Raw genomic sequence first — 23,301 nt, forward strand, 5'->3', positions numbered from 1 at the left:
CCAGCTCTCTGCCTTCAAAGCTCTCATGACCTTTCTCGATACCATAGGACTTCGATACTTATTGTGAAGGGGCTCATTGTTTCATTCCCCACATCACCACCAGCACTGGGGTAGAGTGTCGCCCCTGGCAATGAAACCCCCCATTTATCATTTCACAATAAAGTTGTTTGTTGTTTGTCTGCTTCCTCTATTAGGCGCCTTGCAAGCATTGGAGACGGTCGCTGCTTAAGCGTTTCAGGATAAGCTCAGGGCCGTGAAGGGCGTTCGGTCACTGATCGGTTTCATTCTGACGTTTCCTCGTATTTCTAGAAAGAGACCTCCACCATACTACCAACATCCGGCATGCGCTCTTGCGGTGTATTTCAGCAAATCGCTCAAAAAGAACGCAGTAATTCGCGTGAAATATTCGGCATCATCGTCAGTGGTCAGCGAGGAATCAAATGTCGCCACAGTTCTGGAATAGACGGGAAGGAAGGCGGTCGTCCGTCGCGTCGTCGTGCTTGAGCATACTTCCTTGAAGATTTATAGAAGGCAGGGGAAAAGAAAAGCTCGGACTTAACCGCGCTTCAATAGCGTGCGTATGCACAGAGAGGGAGAGAATAAAGCTTGAAGAAACCACGCGATCAAGTGCTTGTCCAATAGCAATTAAGCAGGTAATAAGAGGATATTCGTTGACTGGCATGGTTATCGGCATGGATGCACTGAAGAAACCATGCGCTCCTCGTTACCTTGAGCGGGTTGTTGTCAGCTCCTCATGTGGGCTTCTAATGGCGCCCTAACTGTCCGCTTCACGGACAATTAGGGCGAGTAGGAAACATTGGAGCTGTGCAGTCAGCTGACTTGCTTGCATGGCGTATACTCAGATCACAGCCGACGCTTGCCAATATTGAAAATTTTACCGTTCTTGGGGACCAAGATGAAATGTAAAGCAAACCGAGTTTGAAGGTAATCCGAAAGCGCTTGAACATGTGAGCAGATATGCGCGAAGATAAAAAATAAAAAAAGAAGAAAAAACATGCTCAAGGTGGCAGAAAAAGTGTCGACCTAGTCCCACTACATTGAGCGGTCGACCAGCCTTTTGTTAACTGTACACTCTAAGAAAAAAAGGTAGAATTTCCTACCCAAACTGGTAGAACGACAGTACCTCTATCATTTCTGCCAATCCACGCGCGTCTTCTCCTCCGCGGGTATAAGCGGCGGCGTCCCTTTCCCTTCCCCCTCTCTCTCACGTTTGGTCTAAGTAAAAAAAGGTAGAATTTTTCTACCCAAGCTGGTAGAACGACAGCTTCTACTCTGTACTTTGTTTGTACTCTACAGTTATACCCAAAAGGTAAAAAAGGTTTGAGTAGAAGTGCGGTTGCAATACAGCTCTACCGAGACGGGTAGAAAATTCTACCTTTTTTCCTTAGAGTGTACGAGTATGTATATGTGGATGTAGTTTTTCTTCAGATGAACAAATGCACACGAGCATCGTCCTGCTGGTATTTCGCGCTCTCACATAAGCACACATGCATGCGTGTGGATCCGGATCTATACGCGCGCTAGAGCGATAGCGCTTATTGAGCCGGTACTATTCTTCCTGGATAACTTCAGCACAGCAACTAAAAGCGACAGATAACACAAGGATGATGGAATAATTGCCGGCACAATTCTAAAACAGACGTCTGTCCGCTATACAGTAGATGGGACCCCGGTATTCTTAATGCCCAGTTGGAACAATACACATTCCCTATCCATTCATTTATTCAAAATTTACAGCTCGTCTATTTAAAAAAAAAAGAGTGAAAGGAGTGAGTGAGAGGGGTTGAAAAAGAGCAGATTAACATGGTTGGCGCATTATGCACAATTTGAATGCAAAAAGCTATCAGAGTGAAATGTAGATTCTGCCACGTACTCTTATCGGAATGAGACGGAAGATGAACGCCCACTTGGCGTCTCAATTAATCCCCGTTTCATAACATATGCGCATTGTTTCGATATATCCTTTTTGAGCGCGCACAGAAGTTGTCCGCGGCAACTGGGGACAAAATTTTATAACATAGCGAAATGCTTTTAGCTCTATCACAATGTATGGATTACAATGCGGAGCGTACTGGTATAAGATAAATATCACGGACGAACCTATATGTAGGCAATGCCACACAAGCGAAGAGGAGATCCAGTTACCACTGCACTGCACCAAATATGAGGAAGACAGGAAGGTCCTCGAAAAGCGTCTCTCCACGCTGGCCAGCCAGCCACTTACCATTGCAAACATTACGGGTGTGTGGTCTACAGACGACAAATGCCGCAAGGCGGCAGGTTACCTGCTACAATTCCTCAAGGCCGCAAACCTGCGGGACCTGTGACACGTGTGCTTCGGCGCATCTTCATTTCCCTGAGTCTGTGTGTGTGTGTGAATTTTTTCTATCTTCTTTTGAAGAGTACCAAGCGAAAATATTGGCTGATCTCTGTCAACACTTAAACAGAAGGTATTCTATGTCATGCTGGCCACCTTTTTATGCGCACTAAAAACCTTCTCGTGGGGTTTCGCGCAATGACAACTACGGTTTTGCCCAAAAGCCACTAAAGGCCCACAATCTCCAACTACCCATGACAACCAAATGCCCATATGCACCGAAAAAAAAAAAGTCGCGGGCTTTGAGCGTTTGGTGCTAATGGGCAAGGGGGGAGAATGTTTGTCATACATAACCACGGACTACGCATCACCGCCGAAAGCCAATATAACCACCGAAAGAGGGGAAAGTACAAAAGACGTGCTTCCATGCCACCTGCCACAAGCGACGACTTAAGGGGACAGGAGGAAGATGACCTGTTCACAGTGCGCACAGTGTCACTGCAACATAAGCAAGGGACATGCTCACTTCCTGTGATCCCCATTCCTACTTTTGCTTTCGTGGCTGTGTTTAATTACAACAGTTACATAAAAAAAAAGACAGTTCGCATTGAGTTACAACGGGGGAGTCGGTCATGCACACTTCAACGCACAAGGAGAGCACGCTGGAGATGTTCACGTCAGTCTCGCGTGTGCACTCGTTGTATGTTGTATGTTGCAGTGCTTCCTATCCTGTGGTTCTGCACCCTCCCCAGGGGGTTCGCAACAGGTTCAGTGGGGGTCAAGGAGCGGCTCGGGAACTTGAAAAAGGAACAGTAACAGTTTATGCTGAAGTCACTTTCCAAATTTTGAGCAGATTTTCCGGGAAAGTACACGCTCTTCAGTAGTAAAGAAAAAAAAAAGTTGAGTAGTAAAAGTTTTGAGTAGTAAAAATGCCAACTTGACTTACTGCGGTGACGTCAATGAAAGCAAAGTACAGGTCGCAGCTCAACATCGAACCGGAACTGAGAGTTGCTGTAAGCAAACACCACCAGCGTTTTCACAAACAAACTGTGCTTTAACAAACAAACTCACTTTATCCTCATGGTAGGAGAGCGAGAGACACGGAACAAGAAGGACGGACGACAAATTCTCAAAAATTCATGAGTCTATACAAGCTTACCAGCACCCTCTCCCTTCTTTCCAAACTCACTTTAGTCATCAGGAACAGTCGTTGCCGTTTACGCTTGCCTTTGTTTGTTATTATTATTAATATTTTTACTGAAGCATAAGCCTAGCTAACGATTTATCTTCCATTTGACACGACATAGTAATGCCAACTTGGCTTACTGCGGTGACGTCAATGAAAACAAAGTATAGGACGCTGCTCAACATCGAACCGGAACTCAGAGTTGCTGTGTCCAAACGCTGCTAACGTTTTCACAAACAAACTGCGCTCTAAAAAACAAACTCTTTTTAGTCATGAGGACAGTCGTTCCCGTTTACGTGTGCTTATTTTATTTTTATTTTTTTTGCGATGGTTTCTAGCCCAACAGATTCACTCTGACGTAAATGTTAAATAAATTGCAATTGCCCTAATTTTGACATATTGTCAATTGACAATTGTCGTAAAATGTGCGTGAGCTGTAACACAAAATATTAACGCTGAAATTTGACACTTTAAGTGTATAGGTGGAATGCGATTATAGATAAGTTCAGGACAATTTTCGTCTTAATTTGTTCCGTTAGTTGGGGTTGGGGCGTCGGATGACATTTAAATTTAAAGAGCGATCCAAGATAAAAATGATTTTTTTTTTCCTATTTAGCAGCGTAAAATGGTTCTAGGTGTCATAATGAAATATGCATTATTTGCGCGCTTGTACATCCTGGGGTTGCAGTAATACTGATATAACGTACATAAAAACAAAACAGAAACAACAACACTGAATGACCATCCGTGAAGATGTGTTTTCCTATTAAGCATGTGTCACTGTCCTATAGCGGCGCACGGGCGCTTTGCCGAATTGGCAAACACTACACGTGCAACCGTTGAACTTCGCTTTGTTTTTCTTGTGTGTGTGCATTTCCTGGCTTTGCATGCTCGCTTCCATAGGTGTTGCAAGCGGTAGCAGCTCATAAGCACCGAATGCCCATAACATCCAACTAGTCATAACTTCCGAATGCTCATATGTACACACACACACACAAAACAAGGCTTCATTTCAGCATTTGATGCTAATGGGCTGTATAGGGAAGAACGTTCCCATAAGTACCAGAAGACGGGACAGTACAAAAGACGCGTCCTCTTATTCTGCCTTTGGGAGGATGCTTGAATGAATATACGTATGCTCGTTCACACATATGGACATGGATGGATGGATATAGAATGAACAATGCAAATGAGGGCGCTAGAGATCCGTTTTAGTCATCTTTGCTTCCTTCTGTTTTTTTTTTTTTTAATTCTGATATTCTTCTCTAATTCTAATAATTGCAGTTCTCTTATATTTTTCCTTCTTGTTGTCTGTTACATGTGCTTCTGACATATATGCTGTACGTTACTTTCGTGGATTTCGCAGTGCAACCAAAAACTGTGCCACGTGAGTAATGTGACTCCTGATCCTGCATGGGCTGGTTGATCGGACATACATACTGTATTTCTGTTAAATCTCCCACTCAAGGAGCTAAAGTCCTCAAGACCCGAAGGAGCTTGCCAGTCCTCTCCACAACCTATAGTTACATATAGCATGTCGAGTTCGGAAACTAGGATAGCTTTGACGCTCCTCCTGTCCAGATATATATTCGTCATTTTAAAAAGGGATTCACAAACATGTCGTTGAAGGCGAAGCCGACGACGTCCTAGTAAATCTACAGCCATTACGTAAAAGGAAAACAATTTCGATATTCCGTTGCATACGTCGAAATTTTACAATTACAAGGTGTTCGTCCACGACGTCAGATTGTGTGAAACCATGTGAAAGGGGTGGCGCACAGCTTTGCAAAGCTAGAATACAATTTTTCGTTTGGAAATGTGCATGCCAACTTCACGCTTGATGGAGCGTAAATGGTATTGACCTATAGTATGGGCTTTGGCGTTGTCAACGACAAAGACAGCACTCTTTATGAAATGAAAAATTATACAAATACGTATGAAAATATAAAATACCGCTGTCAACTAAGTCGTTCGTAGATATAGATAAAAAAAAATAGAAACGTAGGTCGTGCCGGTCCGACCAGCTGTTCCAAGTCGTTTATGCAATCAAGATATCGCATGTTTTACTAGCATCAAACGTGAATGAAGGTAGAAAGGCGATAAAAGAAAGCCTACAAATACTTACAATAAGAGTGAACTAAATCGCGAGCAAAACGTCACACGGGAGCGAGTGCCGTACGCTAAAAAAGACTCGACAGGAGTGACTCTGTTACTCGGAGTACTTCGCCGAAGTAGCATAATATAATTTGGTATAAAAATGAAGTACAGCTGATATTTTTATGCATAAAACGATCCCGCGATCTCCTAGGTGTCCCAACGTATTCCGTGATTGGTTGATTGAGCGATTGAGTGATTGAGTGATAGTGCGTTACTCGTTACTCGTGCACCTCACCGCCATCCCCATCCTTCAACCTCCTCTATCCTCCATCCGGCCGTCCTTCCTTTGTGTTTTGTTTTGCGTTCTTTTTCTTTTTTTTTTTGGCTATAGTCGTGACGACGCCCACTTCTGTGTGGCCAACAACGGCGAGCCTATCCTGTCATCACCCCCCCCCCACACACACACACACACACTCCTTCACGGTCCACCAGAAACGTCTTTGCGTGCTGTCACCACGTTTCCACTGATGACATTCAATGACCCACCAAATATATATATAGTATAGGGGCGCGATCCCCCCCCCCCCCCCGGTCTTTTCGCGATGCGCAAGCTTCTCGATAGACAGAAATACATATGAATATCTTCATTTCCCTTCCCCCCGTTTTTATTCTGTACTTCACTCTTTATAACAATAGCTGGAATAGAGCGTATAGGAGGGAACGACGGGAAACGCAAGTGGCGACGCATCGCCTTCAGTAAGTAATGTGGGCTGAAGCAGTGCCAATATTCGTTAAACGACACACCTTGAATACCAAACGAAGCTGGGATTTCCCTTCTCTGCTGGTGATTCAAACCATCATTCGCCTGTCGTTGCATTTGCAGTGCGTTCCTTTCGAAGAGTCGCTGGATGCCAAATTAATAATCTACTCTTCTTTTCTTCGTGTTTTTGTAATAATTTAAGTTTGTAATTTACGTTCTCTGTTCGAGGTAATTATCTTTATTTAACAATAATAATCTTTTGTAGATTCCTTTCCGTAACGTACGAAACATTTTTCGTTGGCGTTAACTTAATGGGATGTCGATATGAGAAGTCATTCGAGAGTTAGAGTAATTAATTATTCGTTTAGTTCAGTACTGCAACTAAATACAGGATGAAAAACCGATAAAAAAATTTTGAAGCTAGGGAAACGACAAAAAAAAAAAAAAAAGAGAGATAAAGAAAGAACGGACTCACACAGTCGTGTCTGTGTATCCGTTTTTCGTCGTCTTCCTTGTATCGGGGGTCTTTTTCATCGTGTACTCTAGTCAACAGCTCGCATGCTTCTTAGTAATTCTTTCAGTAAATAAGTACTTCCGGGGAAGAGTAATGGTAGCTGTAATTTGATTACATTTTAATTGTACGCAAGGTATACTACACTTTCTGCTATGTTTCCACCGAGTTAGCTGTAAATTTCTGTCTGCAGTCCTTCATTCTTTACAACAGCTGACGCTCTAACACAGCGTTCATGTTCTCATTTTACTTCTACCTGCTGGATTAGCGTACATGTTAAAATTTAGGTATTTGCAGTCTAATATACTCAAACACGGTGTCAAGTACACACGTGTTTTTGCTACGTAGGACAGTCTACCAGATGCCTCAAACATTAGGCTCCTAGAGCATAACAGGAACGCGGACAGCCTTTCAGGGAACTCTGAATTGGTTGAACACTTGAAAGAATGTCGCAATTTTTTCCCCCTATTCCAAGAGACCTGTGTTTTGGAAAACGTGCGTGACCCGTTTCGGCGACCCTTAACCGAGTTCAAGGAGATTAGGTTAAGAGGCAACTGTGTTAGCGTTCCCTTTGTTTCCCCCCGTCCACCCATCAGGAGGTTCTTGGAAGTGTGGGTGTTTGTGTCATTAAATGGGTTGCTGAGTTTGAGAACGTGTCGTGTTGTTATTTCCTGTTCCTTGTCACCGTTTTATCGTTGTTTTACACACGCGGACACCCGCCTCACCTAGTCGACGATGTAAACTTTCAAGTACGGTTTCAACAATAAATTGATGGGGTTATGCTTACTGAGAAAGACAAGGAGCAAATGGAAGTGAAATTGAATTAGTAATGGTCTGTATGTCGATATGTCCTGTTTTATTACGGGAATGAGAGGGGAGGCAAAACGCCCAGAGGACTTTATATATACTACTGTAAGGTTAATTAGCACGTCTAGTTTCATAGCATTTCGAATTACCACAAGTGGTGTATGCGCTCCCTGTTCTGCGTTCCGTTCTGGTATTCCGTTTTACGGATATGACCTTTGGAGGCGTCGTTTACATAAACACATTTACGGTATATCATGTACCCCGTTATGTCGATTATTTATTGTAATTATTTATTGGGGCTGTAACGTGTGTCAATTTTAAATGCACACAGCCAGAATAATTCAAGAGCAACTCAAATGCATTTGAAGAGTCACTGTTACTCAAATTCAATTACATTCCAGTTTGCTGTTCATTAAAAGATGCATAATTGCGTTTTTTCCCCATCTACGTATGCTGTTGACCTGTGCCCCATCTCATCATCGTACCTCTATTTGTGTGTGTGTGTGTGACCTGTGTAGCCCCATCTCATCATCGTACCTCTATTTGTGTGTGTGTGTGACCTGTATGGTACCCATGTACCCTTTAACACGTAATTACTGACGCTTTAAGTATCATGTCGACGACGGAGCCCAGAGGAAGAACAGGCTCGAAATATCGGCTACTCTCGTCCTGAAGCTCTTCCTCCTCGTTTAATGAAATATGCCGTTACCTTGAAACTCACGCAAAAGGAACGAGATCCATCGGTTGCGTCGTTCGTGATTTACGAGCGCATGAAACCGCGTGCTTTCCCTCTCCTTCTCAAGGAGCACGCCAATGAGGAGAGGCAGCTCGCGTGGGGCTCCTCAAACGATCTCCCGCGTCGATTGGACAAATCGTTTGCGCAGACCAATGAGGGAGCGCTCCGCATTCTCAGCCATCTTGAGAAGGGGAAGCGTGAAATGCTTTTTTTTTTCTGACGAATTCAATATCTTCCGGGTATTTTTTTTTTTTTTTTATAATCAAACTCAAACTCGCTTTTTTTCTATCGATCATAAATCACGAACGACGCAGCGGTTGAACGGTGTTGGTTTGAAGGCAACGGCGTCTATGATTCCGGATGGAAAAATGTTGCATTTTAGTGCCCTTTGAACATTTCCTCCGACGATGAATAGGTACGTTCAGAGCCATGTAACTGTGACTGAAATATATTTTTTTGAGTACCTTGCACAGGTCTAGTCGATATGCCTTCTGGAGTGTCAGGCTGCACATTGTGGATATTTAATCACTGCGGATAATTGGTATTCCTCGTTTTTTCCTCCTTTTCCTCTTATTCCTCTTATTATTCCTCTTATTCCTCCTTTTTTTTTTCTGTCACTCCACTCAAAATTGATGACCGTTATTGTTGTTCGCATAAAGCATCGACAACTTACTTAGGCTACTTGTATCGTACAAAATAACGAAAATGAAGCATGAGTAAAATTGGAAAGACGCTGATCAATACATAACTAAGCGTACGCTGCTTAACTGAATAACACCGATACAAGCTGCACTACATCATTTTGTTGGCTATATTATAACGCGTACAAGTCTTTCATTTTGTATCGTTTTTCGAGTATATATTTTATAACTGTTTTAAAAGTTTTTACAGCCAACGATTGTTGTACTTTCAATCTACGTATGCGGCACACCATTCGATACACATGTATGCAGCATAACAATTGACCTCGCTTCTGCCATCATAGTACAGTGCTGGACGAAATTTTACAGAACACGGTTCGGCGCAGTCCTTCCTCAGAGTGACATGCCAGTAGCAAACGCGTCCGTACGGACTTACAGGCGTTACGGACTTACGGCATTACGGACTTACGTACGGACTTACAGGCTAGGTAACCCAGTCACCTGTTTGTGAGTCTGTACGGCACCATTCGCTGCTAGTGTGTGTCACTCTAAAGAAGGCATTCGCCGGAGCGCGTTCCGTAAACTTTTGTCCAGCACTGTCCATACACATTCTGCACCTCATTGAGGAGCGAAAAGTGACGGGCGGCCGGTATGCAGAGTTCGAGGTAACTCGTTACTGTAACTAAGTTCCTTTTTTTGGTAACTTGTAACCTAACTCGGTACTTTTGCGCCGTGGTAACTTTCAGAGGAACTCGTTTCTTTTTCAGGTAACTTTGCCAAAGTAACTTAAGCTAAGCTCCAAGTTACTTTCAATTGGCTTTTCACTCACGTCCACTTATTTTTTTGCTTTCCCTTCGGTTCTTTCACGGTATTTTAGGCCATAAAACGTGGTATTCAATCAATGACAGTATCCTATTGAGGAAGTACATGAGAACCGCTGCCATTGAAATGAAGCTCAACCATTGTGCGCACACAGGGAGTAAGATGCAAAGCGTTGGAATTGTTGGACATCAACGAAAACGATCTAAGCGTGTTGCACTCCTCCGCAGGCAACTCAAGATCTAACTCAACTGCTCACGCGCGCAGCACCTGTGTGGTGCGATTCTTGTGTACAAAGTGATTTTGAAGTAACTCGTTCTTTTTTTAAAGTAACTCCGTATCTGCGAGTCACATTTCAGGCTGAAGAACTTCGTTATTAACTTAGTTACATTTTTCACACGATAACTTAGCTCGTAACGAGTTCTTTTTGACGGGTACCTTCTCGATCTATGGCTCTATGCGATTACGCTGTTACGTGTCATTTACGATTACTTCAATTATTTTCATTCGCTTTCCTTAAGCTTCTCTACGTTCCATTACATTTTGACATAATCGATAATCGCTAACACAGCTACTACCACCGTGCGCAGACCGTCTTGACAGTCAACGAAACTGTGCAAGCACGCACGATGCCTGTCCTACACATATTGTGTCACGAAAAAATTCAAAATTGAACAAAAAGAAAAAAAACTTACCTCCAACTCGAGCGCGTAGTTATCCGCAGCCATAGCGCACTAACTGCCAGAGCCACACTACCAACCCACATTCAAGGAGCGTTCAACCTCATTCGGAATATATGTGCAGCATTGCATCAAAAGCTACACCGGTTTCCCTCCAATCGGGACACCCAACGTAGGGGCCAGTGTGAGAGGAGGACACGAAGAGAAAAAGCGAGAGTAAAGGTGCGACTGTGTATAGACGACGGAAGCAACGCAACGGGCGTCGCGGAAGCAATGTCGTCAGGAGGTTTTTGCGGAGAAGGCGCTCACAGAGAAAGTGGGCCGGGATTTCCGATGGGAACGCCGTGTGTCAGGTTCTCGTTCGCGAGAAAAAAATTGCCGGTTACGTCATGAGATCCGTAAGTGGAGACCGAGAAAGGTCTCGGAGCATCATTTATTGTATTTAGACAACGTTCCTGTTGCGAAGTGTAATGGAAGGAAGGGGACATTCCGACGAAGCATTCTGTGTAGCTATATCCGAAAGGTGTCAATATTGCGTCACAGAGTTCTTGGAATGCTCAAAGGGGATATGTGCCAAGGTATCTTTTTTTCTACGGCTTTTTATCCCATCCTGTTGCGCGCGGGTAACAGAACATTAAGTCACGTGTAAGGTCTTGTTGGTGAGTTGGGTTTAAGAAAATAAAATAAAATAAAAAATAAAATGAAAAGACAAAGTAAATAAAAACTAGGAAATAAAAAATACAAGTATCGTGTTAAGCAATTCATGAGACGGTTTGAGGGTGATCGAGCGTCTTTGTGCGTCCCTAAAGAATATATCCCCGAGAACTGCGTTACTGTCACGTGATATGCCCACTGGTGAGCAACACAAACACACCTATAGTCATATACGCCCGAACACGCAAATAGTACCAGGGGTGGCCGGCAACCACCACTGTGACGCTTCAGTAGCTGACATCTTTGCATAACGCGGACAGTGCCATTAAGCAGTCGTCGCTACGCGTGCCCGCAACCCGCAAGCAGTGTTTTGCGCAATGCGCAGTCATGAGTCCGTATGTCTTTAGGGCCGCAGAGCGCTTGGGTACCAAATTCTATGTCTTCCTCTTTTCATAAGGAATGAACCGAACAACTTAATGGGTATATTGAATTGAATTGAAAAATACACCATTGATTTCGCAGAAAGTACAAATATCAATAAACAGGCGGGAGTCACAAGAGTTCTTGTGTGGGACCCCGTGTTAGTTGCGGCGTGAATTAACAGCTCTGTTTGCGTGTTAATATCAAAAGTTATATTCAGAAAATGTAATAGACTTGGTTAAGTGTAATATATTGAGAACTACACTAAATCTCTATTAAAATCTCTATGAAATCTCGCGGCTTTTTTAAAGTAACAGCTGCTTTTTAAAAGTAGCTGGATCAGATGGAGAAGGCTTTTTTAAAGTAACAGCGGCTTTTTAAAGTAACAGCTTTTTTAAAGTAGCTGGATCTCTACTAAATCGTTATTATATTATAGAGATGGGACGAATCCAGGGTTTCGCGAGTTCGAATCAGACAGCAAGGAAGGTTCTGCGAATCCACGAATCTTACGAATCCTTTCTTTAAAAAGAAGTTTGAAAGACCAAGAAAAACATACTTCCACTGTTTAAAACTGTTTTGAAGCAGAATATGATGCATTTGTTCAATGAAAAAAAAAACATAAATAAATAATAATTCAGTTTTGGGAGAAAATATACCCACATATTTACTTAACACAGTGTTCATCGACTACAAGAAATACATAAATTCTCGAGTCTAAATTATTTCCTTAAAGTTAAAGCAACAATCAAAAGCAAAACCGTATTACTTTTAAACGTATAATGTAAGTAGTTAGAAGTAGTTAGTAATAGAAGTAGTTCCTGCCTGAACTCTTTCAGTCCAGAACAATGTAAACAAAGAAACAGGGAAACACCCATCGGTCAATGAGGCTTTCGGCGGACTCCGGAGGCGCTAATTTGAAAAAGAAACGAACAAACGTGGTCGGTGGATTCGAAAGATGCGATTCGCCGTTTTGGGCACTGGGATTCGTATCCGCGAATCTCGAATCACTGCCTAGGATTCGTGGATTCGGTTGTCACATCCCTATTAGATTAGTTATCGGAGTAACCATAGAGAAGCGAGGGACGGTTCAATGGAAGACACACATTTCGACCGTCCTGCATTCACTCTTCGCTCATCATCGTCATCATGCGTAATAAAGTTCAAAAAAAGACGCGGAAACATATTTTAGGGAACTTACAAACACTAGTTTATGACATGGGGAGACGTTAAAAAGTAAAATGGGCGAGGGGTCGACGTTTCGACAATGGCACTGTCTTCGTCAGGACAAAAGATGCGTAGCTGGTTGCACATTACTTAAATAGGTTTGGTACATGACGTCATAATCGGTACGGGCACGCCACAGGCGTTTGTGAGTGAGTCAGATTCGGGAATATTCCAGAAGGTCAAGTCCGGGTGTGATGTCATTCGGCGTAGGTCACTGTCCCCTTTGGGGAAAATTCTGGGGCAGGGTGAGCGGTGCTTCAAACTTTGCTTAAAAAAAAAAAGACAGAAAAGAAACGAAAAGTGTAGCTCATCTAGGCGGCCAGATTTCTTACCGTTGAAAGTGCTCCCAGATCTTCGTTAATGGTTGATTGGAATCTGTAAATGAGATAAGATTCCCGTTGTTCCCTGCACCGATCTGAGCTAAAATTTGGCTGGAGAATAAAAAGTGGCACATTATTTAGTGAATGACCTGGTTGTTTGAAATGGCGAGAGACCGGGAGGTTTGGCTTTATTGTAACGTCAGATCGGTGGTTGTTGAACCTGATCCGAAATGATGTTTTAGTCTGGCCTACGTATTGTGCTTGGCACATGCCGCACTGCATGACATAAATGACGTTAGATGAATTACAGTCGAAGTCACCATTAATTTTGACGGAAAAATTGGAGTTGGTACTCTTAAGTATTTGGGTGCATTCCATTAATTTGCATATTTGACACCTGCGACCATCGCACGGGTGACAGCCGTTTCCTGGATGCGCTGCTTGGCTAACCTTAGAGCTAACTAGATTATCGTGCAGGTTGCGCGCCTGTAGGTTACGCTGGCTCGCTCGCCGCAGGAGCTCTTCACACGTGACAGCAAGATACTAACACATCAGCTTTCTTGTCCAGGTGTTCAGTGTAGCTCTGAAGCTACGTCGTGGTTTCCAACAGCAACCGTATATGTGCAAAACGCCACAAGAAAAACGAAGAGAAAGAAGGCATCAAGAATAAGAAATACACTACCAGAAGACAGAAAAACAGCCGTAGCTAAAATTGCAGCGTACTGACGTTTCAGATAGAGTTCAAATCAAAGAAAAATGGGAACAGGTTGGTAAAGAGCATACGTTGGCTTGAAAGAAATACGAAATGCTGAATGCAACAAGTCTTCCGGATTATAAGTTGTTAGGAATGGCCTTCGTTGTCTTTATATGTACTGTAAAGGAGTACAGGTGGAATATCGGAATATTTATTTATTCGCACTCAGCACTCTCTTACGTCACAATTTCCGTACAACTGCGTTCATAATTTTTAAGAAATTACCATCGAAAGTGACAGGCAACACTGTGCCGATGTGGTCACCAACTGCGCGCTGTTCGTCAATTATGGCGGAAAAACTTGCGCGTAACACTGTGTCTAAAACAAAAGAAGTTGGCTACGCGTCGGCTATGTAGCCATCAGAAGCAAAAAGTCAGTCTGGAACATAGATCACAGTTGCTCGACAAATCGGGGATTACTTGCCACCAGGCGTCGCCGGGAGCCGTTTTACCTCAGCGTTGCTAGCAAATTAGATATACTAAGCGTTCTTGCTCATACTGGTTGCGATGTGTTTGCAAGCAACATGCTGTTAAACTATGCCACCAACATAGTTTAATATGGTTCGTGTCGTGTCGTTTTTGTAGTGTATTATATTGCATCGTACTGCATCGCATTAGCAATGTGACTGATGCTGTGTTCGCCAATACTATGGCCCCTGTGGCCGTTCTTGGGCACCAATAAAACATTCATCATCATCATCATTCTATCTGCAGCTTTACGACACCTTTACGACAGATCCTGAACAAATCGGTGAAAAATATTTTTTATATTATATTTCTACTTTGTGTTTCTCCAGTTATCTCGCGCACTATTCAGCTCATTCAATGCCTGAACTATCGGAACCGAAAAGGTCTTACGAGCTTGTGCAATGATTGGTTTAAAAAAAAAATAATAATTGAGAACTACGAATTACGTTCGGGAGAAAATCAGCAATTTAATAGCAACGTATCAAAACCAGCTTGGCATGGACCCCGCTGCAGCTCTATTTCTTCTGGTTCCTCTATGATACCTTTGTTGATTTCTCCGTGTGATGCATATATTTGCTTTGCCTAGTAACCTGCGTTGGTTTTTGCCCGTCTTGCTTTGCCAATTGTATTGCGCCTGAGTGTATTTAATTTATACAACTTACCATTGTGCCCTTCTCTGATTCGGGGATTTGTTTCACATGCGTGAGAGCATCCAAATAAAAATAAATAAATAGTATACGTGTATTCGGGTCAATGAGGAAGATCAACCTCCAGGGGCTGAGTCCCCACGCCCCTCAGATTAATATAATCTAAGACTCAACCATTGAGGAGAACCTATGTCAGTTATATTAGTATATTTTATTTATTTATTTATTTATATACCCTTAAAGTGACAGTCCGGTCGAAAACATAGGTCTGGGAAACACCGCTTTATGATTTCTAATACTCCTCACAACAACTGTGCAAAATATTTCAGAAGAAATCGTATCGCACGATTTATAATCGACTTTTTTCTATGCCGCAGTTGGTCCCTATTAAAGGCCGCAGCGAGCTCTCGCGTGACGTGCATAAGAGCAATGCCGCACGTGACTTGCGCATGCCTGCTTGCGCGATAGTTGATTGTTGCGTGCTAGCATTTGTCCATTATGATGTTTTTGAGTAGCAATCACGCGTTATGTAGACTAAAATGCAGAGTAGCGTCAATGTAAACACAGGTATCACGACGTAGCCTTCTGTTCAGTACACTCATAGACAAAAACACCTCTCTGCATTCCCAGCAACGGCGCACTCCTCCGCTCCACTTTGTCCATTGGGGACGTCATGCTCACGTGACGGCTGACGTACTTAGAGGATCCTTGGGGCAAGGAGTATGCGAGGGAGAAAAACGAAACCGGATGTCTGCAGAGGAATATTTTTTATTCGATATCTCGAAAATCACGCCATTTTGTGAGCTGAAACTTTCCACCCAGCATGTAAGCTTCCATGGCAGTTGGAAGAAATAAACTTCCGGTTTTCCCGGACTGTCCCTTTAAGGCCCAAAAGAGGCAAGTAGAGGGGAGTGGGGTGTTAGAGACAAAAAATGGGCGAAAATATTGGATCAAAATTAATAATTCAAAATTTGGAAAAGAAACTGTACACACTGGGCATTTATATAGCTTTTACCGAGGCTTTTGATTTCCTGGATCACCGTATACTATTGCGGAAATTGCATTATTACGGCGTGCGCGGAGTGGAACTCTCCCTAATGACGTCTTACTTGCTGAATAGGCTTCAGTATGTCTGGAATAACAACTGTCGATCGAGTACATTAGGCATTGATGCAGGTGTGCCTCAAGGGAGCATCTTAGGACCTTTATTATTTAACATTTATATAAATGATATTGTTAACACATCTAAGCTTGCAAAATTTTATATATACGCCGACGACACTACTTTTTTTCATTTCTGGAGGTGCATTACCTACTATTGCGAATTACACTAACGTTGTTCTTGAGCGTATCAAAACTTGGGCAGACACGAATCGCTTAAGCATTAATGTAAATAAGACTCATGGAATTTTATATAGGCAGAAAAACAAACCTGTAAATTATTCTTTGAGGATTAACTTAGATGGTCAGCAAATTCAGATAGTGAATAAAGTAAAAGTGTTAGGTGTGATCTTTTCTGAAGAAACTAACATGGGATAATCATGTCGCGTACCTAAAAACTAAAATTTCTAAAGGCCTTATAGTCAGCGTCTATAGGCACATGCTACCAAAATTCGTCAAAATCATAATATACAGAACGCTAATTGAATAATACTTTAGCTACTGCCATTTGGTGTGGGGTACCACTTCCAAAAATAACCTTCAAAGCTTATTGATTCTACAAAAACGTGCAGTCAAATTAATTGCAGGTGCATCACAGCTATCCCACACAACAGGCATTTTCAGATTATAAGGATAGATAGTTTCTATCGTTATATTCTTTCGATGACATACATCTCTGCAGTCAGACATAATAACACTACATTATTACAACTATTTGGTCTACAGCCACAGCTGAATTTGAAGACACGCGCTACAGCCTACTGGGTTGTTCCTAGGTCACGAACTCGATACGGCGACCAATCGTTACTTTTTAACATTGCTGTAACTTTGAATGAGTATTTGGGGAAAGGTATCGATTTAGTGCAGTTGTCCCGGGTCTCACTGAGGGACCTTTTTGTTAGTTCACCTGTTAGCTTAAATTGATACTTTGTCACATCTAATAGTTGTATGTAATTTGTGATTTTATAGTGTTGTGTAATTATTTTTTCGTTTTCTTTTTCGATTGTATGCTGCCCCGAGTGTTGACTGGGGCTGTGCCCTCGTCAAGCAGCACATGTTGCTGCTTTTTGGCCGCCCCTGTACAGCTTGTGGTATAATAATAAATGAAATGAAATGAAGATATTTTTTTTTAAATTCAGTGTTAGCGCCGCGAAGTAACTGTGGCTATGAGCGGCGTACAGACGTGGACAGATGGAGAGAGGACGGCAGGAAGGAGTTGGGGACAGATGATGTGGATGGGATGCGTCCTGGGCTGACTTCAGGAGGAAATATGCCGACATTCGTCTGGAAAGTCTTCGGAAAACCCAGGGAAAACCTCAGACATCACAGCCGGTGACAGGGTTCGAACACATGTCACCGCCCCCCCCCCCCTCTCGGCAAGGAAAGCAATCATGCTAACCACTATGCCACGGGAGCTGGTGATAAGATAAGTATGTAGTAGTACAAATAAGTATGTGTGTAGTACAAATCTTAATATCTAAACATGAAACATAATCGACATACAACATAATGAAACAGTAACAGCCAAGAACATAGCTTATAAACACCCTGATCATGGGTTGTGTGTATAGTATGATGGTTAAAGGGCACGAGCATGAACATCAAAGGGGAGAGGGTCAAGAACCGAAAGGAAAACAATGAGAGAGATGCGGGCGTTGGTGACAGACTGAAATAATCTAACACACAATCCTTGAATTGTTCAGTGTTAGATATAGAGGTAAGAGACCCGGGCAGGTGATTCCATTCAAGTGGTGTGCGTGGTATAAATGATTAGTGAAATTACCTAGTTGAGCAGAGAAGGATTCCAACCTCTCGCGTATGAGCAGTACGAGACGAAATGTATGAAGGTTGTGCGATGAGGGACTGTCTTAGATGTTCATTATGGCAAAATAGTTTCCGTAATAACCTGAGGCGACTTTACGACGCAATGACAAGTGAGGTAAACTGAGGGTTACTTTCATAGAGGACACTCTGGCAGTACGGTTGCAGTTGCCCGGGATAAAACGAGCGACTTTATTCTGAACTGACTCCAACAACACGATGAGGCTGTCAAGGTCAGGATCCCACACGGATGCAGCATATTCTAACTTGGGAGAGATTTAACGGGAGATTTAAACAAGTCGGTCTTCACGTAATAGGGCACCGAGGAAAAGTTACGACGGACGTAACCTAGTGCGCGGATGACATTGTTGGTGATATATTAAGTGTGGGTATTCCACGATAGATTGGAAGATATGAATACACCGAGGAATTTCTAATGCGCTACAGACTCGACGGGTAACTTGTTAATAGAATAGACACAGCTAGCGTTAATCGTTGATATTAATTGTCTTCGTGCAGCGGTGCATAACTTCGGAGATCTGGAGAAGGATAAACGTGTCGGTTATGTCCCTGTTGAAATAGAAAAAAACGAATAATATGTCCCTGCTAAAGTTAAATTTATTGAATTTCTCGCGCTTGACTTGGGAACAGGGCCTCTGTGGAATACAGAATATAAAAAAAATTTCATTAACCTGATGATACGTGGAATACAGAATGTGTGGTATGTGAGTTAATAGAATATAAGCGAAAGGTATATAAAAATAACGCATGGTTCGAAGATTAAAAATAAACGAAAAATCGTAAGACATGGAAAATAAGAAATAAAAACTAAAAAGCAATGGAGGAGTTAATCCCTTGGGGACCTCCACTGTGCCTTTCCAAAATTCCAGTGCTTTCGTCGATGACTCCACAGGCGACTGGCTAGTAACTGCTTTCATTTGCTTTCAGGCGGAAAGCCTCCAGTATCTCCTTTCCCCTTCTATTCGGATCGGAAGCTAAAGATCGTACTTGAGATAGGCGTGCATCGCATTTACTTAATGTCACGTGCGAACTCAAGGTGACTTGGCTGTCGCTCGTTCTGATGTGGAACGTGAGTGCTCCAGCATTCTTTCGTTGACATATTGGCCAGTTTGGACAATGTAAGTATCACCACACGTTAGAGGGATTTCAAACACGAGTCCCTCTTGACATTCCGAGTATATGCGATGTCATGTTCTTCTACTCACACGCTTTCCGAGAAGCGACCTTTCGGGTAGCCGGCAGTTCAAGACAACGTTCACACCGTGCCGTCTGCGACATTTCTTATCTTGTGCGCTACTCTGTGGTGGCAAGGTGTCGACACGGTCTTGTTTCGCAGAAAATAGCGTTGCCTGTTTCGGCAATGGATTTTTTCGGATTTCAGACTATTTCTCGAATTTCAGGGAGCTTGGGGATGAGGTACGTCAGATAGTTGGAGGCAATCAATGTTGTTTCGAAACCAGTGAAAGAGGACGAATGTGCATGTGCTCTCAATATCATTACCGATGAAAAAATGTCGAAAAGCATCAGCGTACTGTTGGGGACACGGTTGCCTAATAGCTCCAGCCCATGGAGGAAGGAAACACAGGAGCGGCCCTTCCAACATTTTGACATTGGGACGGGCGGAGGAGGAGGAGGAGGAGTGTCGTTGGGAGGAACCCGAGAGGTCTGCCTGCCTGATTAGGCGGCATGTTTCTCGGGAAGGGAAAGATGGTGGACAGGAGGAAAGGGTGAAGTGGAAGACCGAGCGGAATCCGCTCGTGGGGAGGATAGCTGCGTCCATGGGCCGACTTCAGGGGAACTGTGCCGGCATACGCCTATTACACATCTGAGGGAAACCCAGGAAAAACCCCAGACGGCACAGCCGGCCCGCGGATTCGAACCGCGGACCTCCCAGTCTCCAAGCGCACGCGTTACCGCTGCGCCACCGGAGCTGGTCATTGGGACGGGCGTGCCAGCTTCGCACTGCATTCTGGAATGCTCCTGTCTACCATGTGACCGCTCACGTGACCCCGAGAGCATGCGCAGGCCAGCTCCCAAAGCAGACGACGGGAGTCTTTGGTAATCTTTATTTAGTTGATAATGCAAAATGTACAGAAAGCCGGACTGTGAGGGCAAGCCCTGACTGTGAGGGCAAGTCGTGATTGTCTTGCATTTCAGATATCTGCATTGTGATGAACGCTGCGCGTCCAGCTTTATTTGTGTGTGTTCGGAGGATTACTCTTGGTTTACCCTTCTACCGGTCAGGGTCTGCAGGACAACCGCGCAGAACTAGAAACATCATTCGCGGGAGCGATGTTTGTGTGACGACGTGGCCGTGGTTTGTGTGTTTGTTGCTGAAGTGGTAAAGCATGCCAGTAATCAAATTTATACAACGATGGAGGAAATCAATTGAATCTGCAGCTGTAGCACAGCGCCAGCTTGCAAAGGGACGATTCAAGATGACTCTCTCACAGACAGAGGTACGAAACAACCGGTCAAGTACGTGCTTATGAAGTAAACGTTATTCCCATGACAGAGCTGCTTTCTGTTGAACGACAGCCACAACCACCGTAAGAACACGTTAACAAAACGTTGTTTTCGCAGTGGTGCTCACATTTTAAGAGTAAATGACCTTGGAGAAGCATAAAAGCAGGAAAAGCAGCGCGAGCAACAAAGCGTTGCCAAACCGGAACTTTAGAGAGGATCACGTGGTGGACAGGAAGTAATGGCGGTTTTGACAGGAGCGACCGCCAGAGGGGTCCCACGGAAATCTGCTCGAAACGCCCGCTCCTGTGTTTCCTTCCTCCATGCTCCAGCCCGTGGCGGAGCGATCCCCTATCGGCGATGTCGCGCACGAAGGAACTATACCAATACCCTCCCCGAGGGAAGGCCGCGCTGGACTGCTCTTCTTACCAGACGACGCTGAGAACGCGACGGTACTGCTGCGCTGCGTAGCCTTACCTCGGAGACTGTAATTGTATAGTTCCTTCGTGCGCGATATCGCCGATAGGGTAGTGCTCGGCCACGGGCTGGAGATTTTACACAACCGTGTCCCCACACAGTACATTTCTAACAGACGTTGTGAATGCTGCCAAACTACGCAAGAAAATGGAATCGCGAACGACAGAAAAGAAGATGCTCGGCACTGCTAGTACGGGAATTCCCGTGAAGTAATCCCTCTAACGCATCCGAACATACGTGTACTGGATTCTAGAAACTGTGGATAAACTCCGTATACGCTGGAGAAAGAAAAGAGATGTCACACGCCTGCGCCAATAAGGGAGGCCCTATGACGTTGTCACACTGCGATGTATAAACTTAAGTTTATAGCTTCGATTTCGTAAAACGCAGTATTCAACTTCTTACTTTTAGTAACAATATTGAAATTTCACGGAAAGCCACACATGGTGATATCCCGTTGTTAATTCCTAAAATGCCTGGAGTGTCTCGCGTCTTTGCGTAATGCGATATTTTGTGGTCACGTCTAGAGTGGGGTTCCCTTTCGGACGGAGAGTGAAAGTGGCGTTATGACGACGAAAATATGTTGATAAGCGGCAGAACGACATGTAAACAAACTCACATGACCTCAAAATGACGTTTTCTATGACGTGCGACCAGGACAAGATGACAGTTTTGCCAAAGCCCTGAGGGTGGTTACAACAATGGCGGGTTTGTGTCACCCCTGTGGTTTTATGTGCCGCACAAAGGACTTATTGCAACTGTAGGATAGGACAAACGAAAGCTTGCCCACATCACATTTCAAAAATAGTACCGCCCTGGCCTTAAAAACGAAGAGGATGGGACAAGCGCACGTTGCCCACATAACGCCTGAAAAATAGCAATTTGTAGAAGAAGGAAATAGAAATAGGACTATGTATTGTCATCCAGCAGGGGAGCTACCTATGATGGTAGTCCCCTTTCGACAGACACTAACTTCCCGTTACAATCCTACTAGCAAGATAACAACGTTACTTTTCGTACTGGACATTCCAAGCGAATAATCCAAACACGGGAAAGTCGCTCCGGAGGGCAGTACAGTCCTATCGAGCTGGCTAGAACATGATTTGCCACTCACCCTCAACGTGGAGGAAAAGACCAGTAAAAGTCAGCCTCTTATTGGTCAACTGGAGGATGGGAAAAGCTTAAGCTTGCCTCCATCACGATTATATTGTAATCAACCAGGACAGCTACCTATGGAGGTAGGGTCCTTTACACAAACAGGAACACTAGAAGCGCACTATGATGAAGGGTAGGATAACAACGCTCCTAAAGGAGATTGCTGTTTATAAGGGCCATACCATGCGAACAATTCATGATATACGAGACAGTCTCCACGGAGGACAGTACAAGCCTTGCAAATAGGCTCGAACAGAATGTGCCACTCATCCTGATCATAGCGGAAGATGCGAGTGGAGCAAAGCCAGAGACGGGAGCACTCGACTGGGCCGTGCACTTCGTGTTCACTGGTGATCAGCGTCCGTAGTGCAGTAGGAACTTAGCAACTGCCTGACACAGACCTAAACTCCCGCCGTCAGTACCATCGAAGGCTAACCGGCACCGGCGTATCCAAATTTGGAAATATTTTCGATCCCGTGCTGCAACCGGCAACGGTTCCATGAACCTTACAGTGGCCCATTCGACTCTTGGAAGGTCAAAAACAACCACCACTATGCTCCACAGGAGCAGCGGAACCTGACACTGAAGGAACCAGTGCTCTGGCAACTGTAAGATGCCACAGGATGGGCAGTGATCCGTGCGACAAATATGGAAGCGGTGTAAACGTTCATGGAGGGGCAGGACACCATGAACCAGCTTCCACTGCATACTCGCAAGACGAGCGTCCAACCAGCCAGCCAGCTATGATACATCGCCAGGGGCTCCGGGAAGGATCACCATGGCACCAGGCAGGGAGGGAACGAGCAGCGCCTCCATGAGAGCGGCGTAAAAATCCCTAGCTTCCCAAAGAGAGACGTCAGTGTTCGGGGACATTGGGGTCTGACGGCAGCTATGCAAGCTGAGAGGGGGAAGGAACTTCTGCTCTCGGACGGCTGTCAGTAATAGCGATGAATGACCGGACGGCATGACCGAGGAAATAGTGCACCGATACGCACGCTGGACTGTGAAGCGCCTCAAAGAGAGCACGGATCTGCAGTGCTTCGTGATAACCGGCACGCCCAAACCGCCCCGATCACGCGTGAGATACAGCTGTGCATTCCTGACCCGTTCAACTGAACCAGCCCACAGGAAACGGAATGCGT

General features: G+C 44.1%; 1 protein-coding gene across 1 annotated transcript in view; it reads right to left on the reverse strand.

Moving 5' to 3' along the window:
- The window catches only part of LOC135366457 (solute carrier family 23 member 2-like), a 51,613-nt gene extending 40,973 nt beyond the window's left edge, over window positions 1–10,640 (reverse strand). The window contains exon 1 of the mRNA XM_064599171.1: window positions 10,591–10,640. Coding sequence (XP_064455241.1) covers window positions 10,591–10,623 — 33 coding nt within the window. The 5' untranslated portion in view covers window positions 10,624–10,640. The remainder of the gene's footprint in view (window positions 1–10,590) is intronic.
- Window positions 10,641–23,301: the final 12,661 nt, after the last annotated feature.

Source organism: Ornithodoros turicata, chromosome 8, assembly GCF_037126465.1.
Source record: "Ornithodoros turicata isolate Travis chromosome 8, ASM3712646v1, whole genome shotgun sequence".
NCBI classification, from domain to species: domain Eukaryota; kingdom Metazoa; phylum Arthropoda; class Arachnida; order Ixodida; family Argasidae; genus Ornithodoros; species Ornithodoros turicata.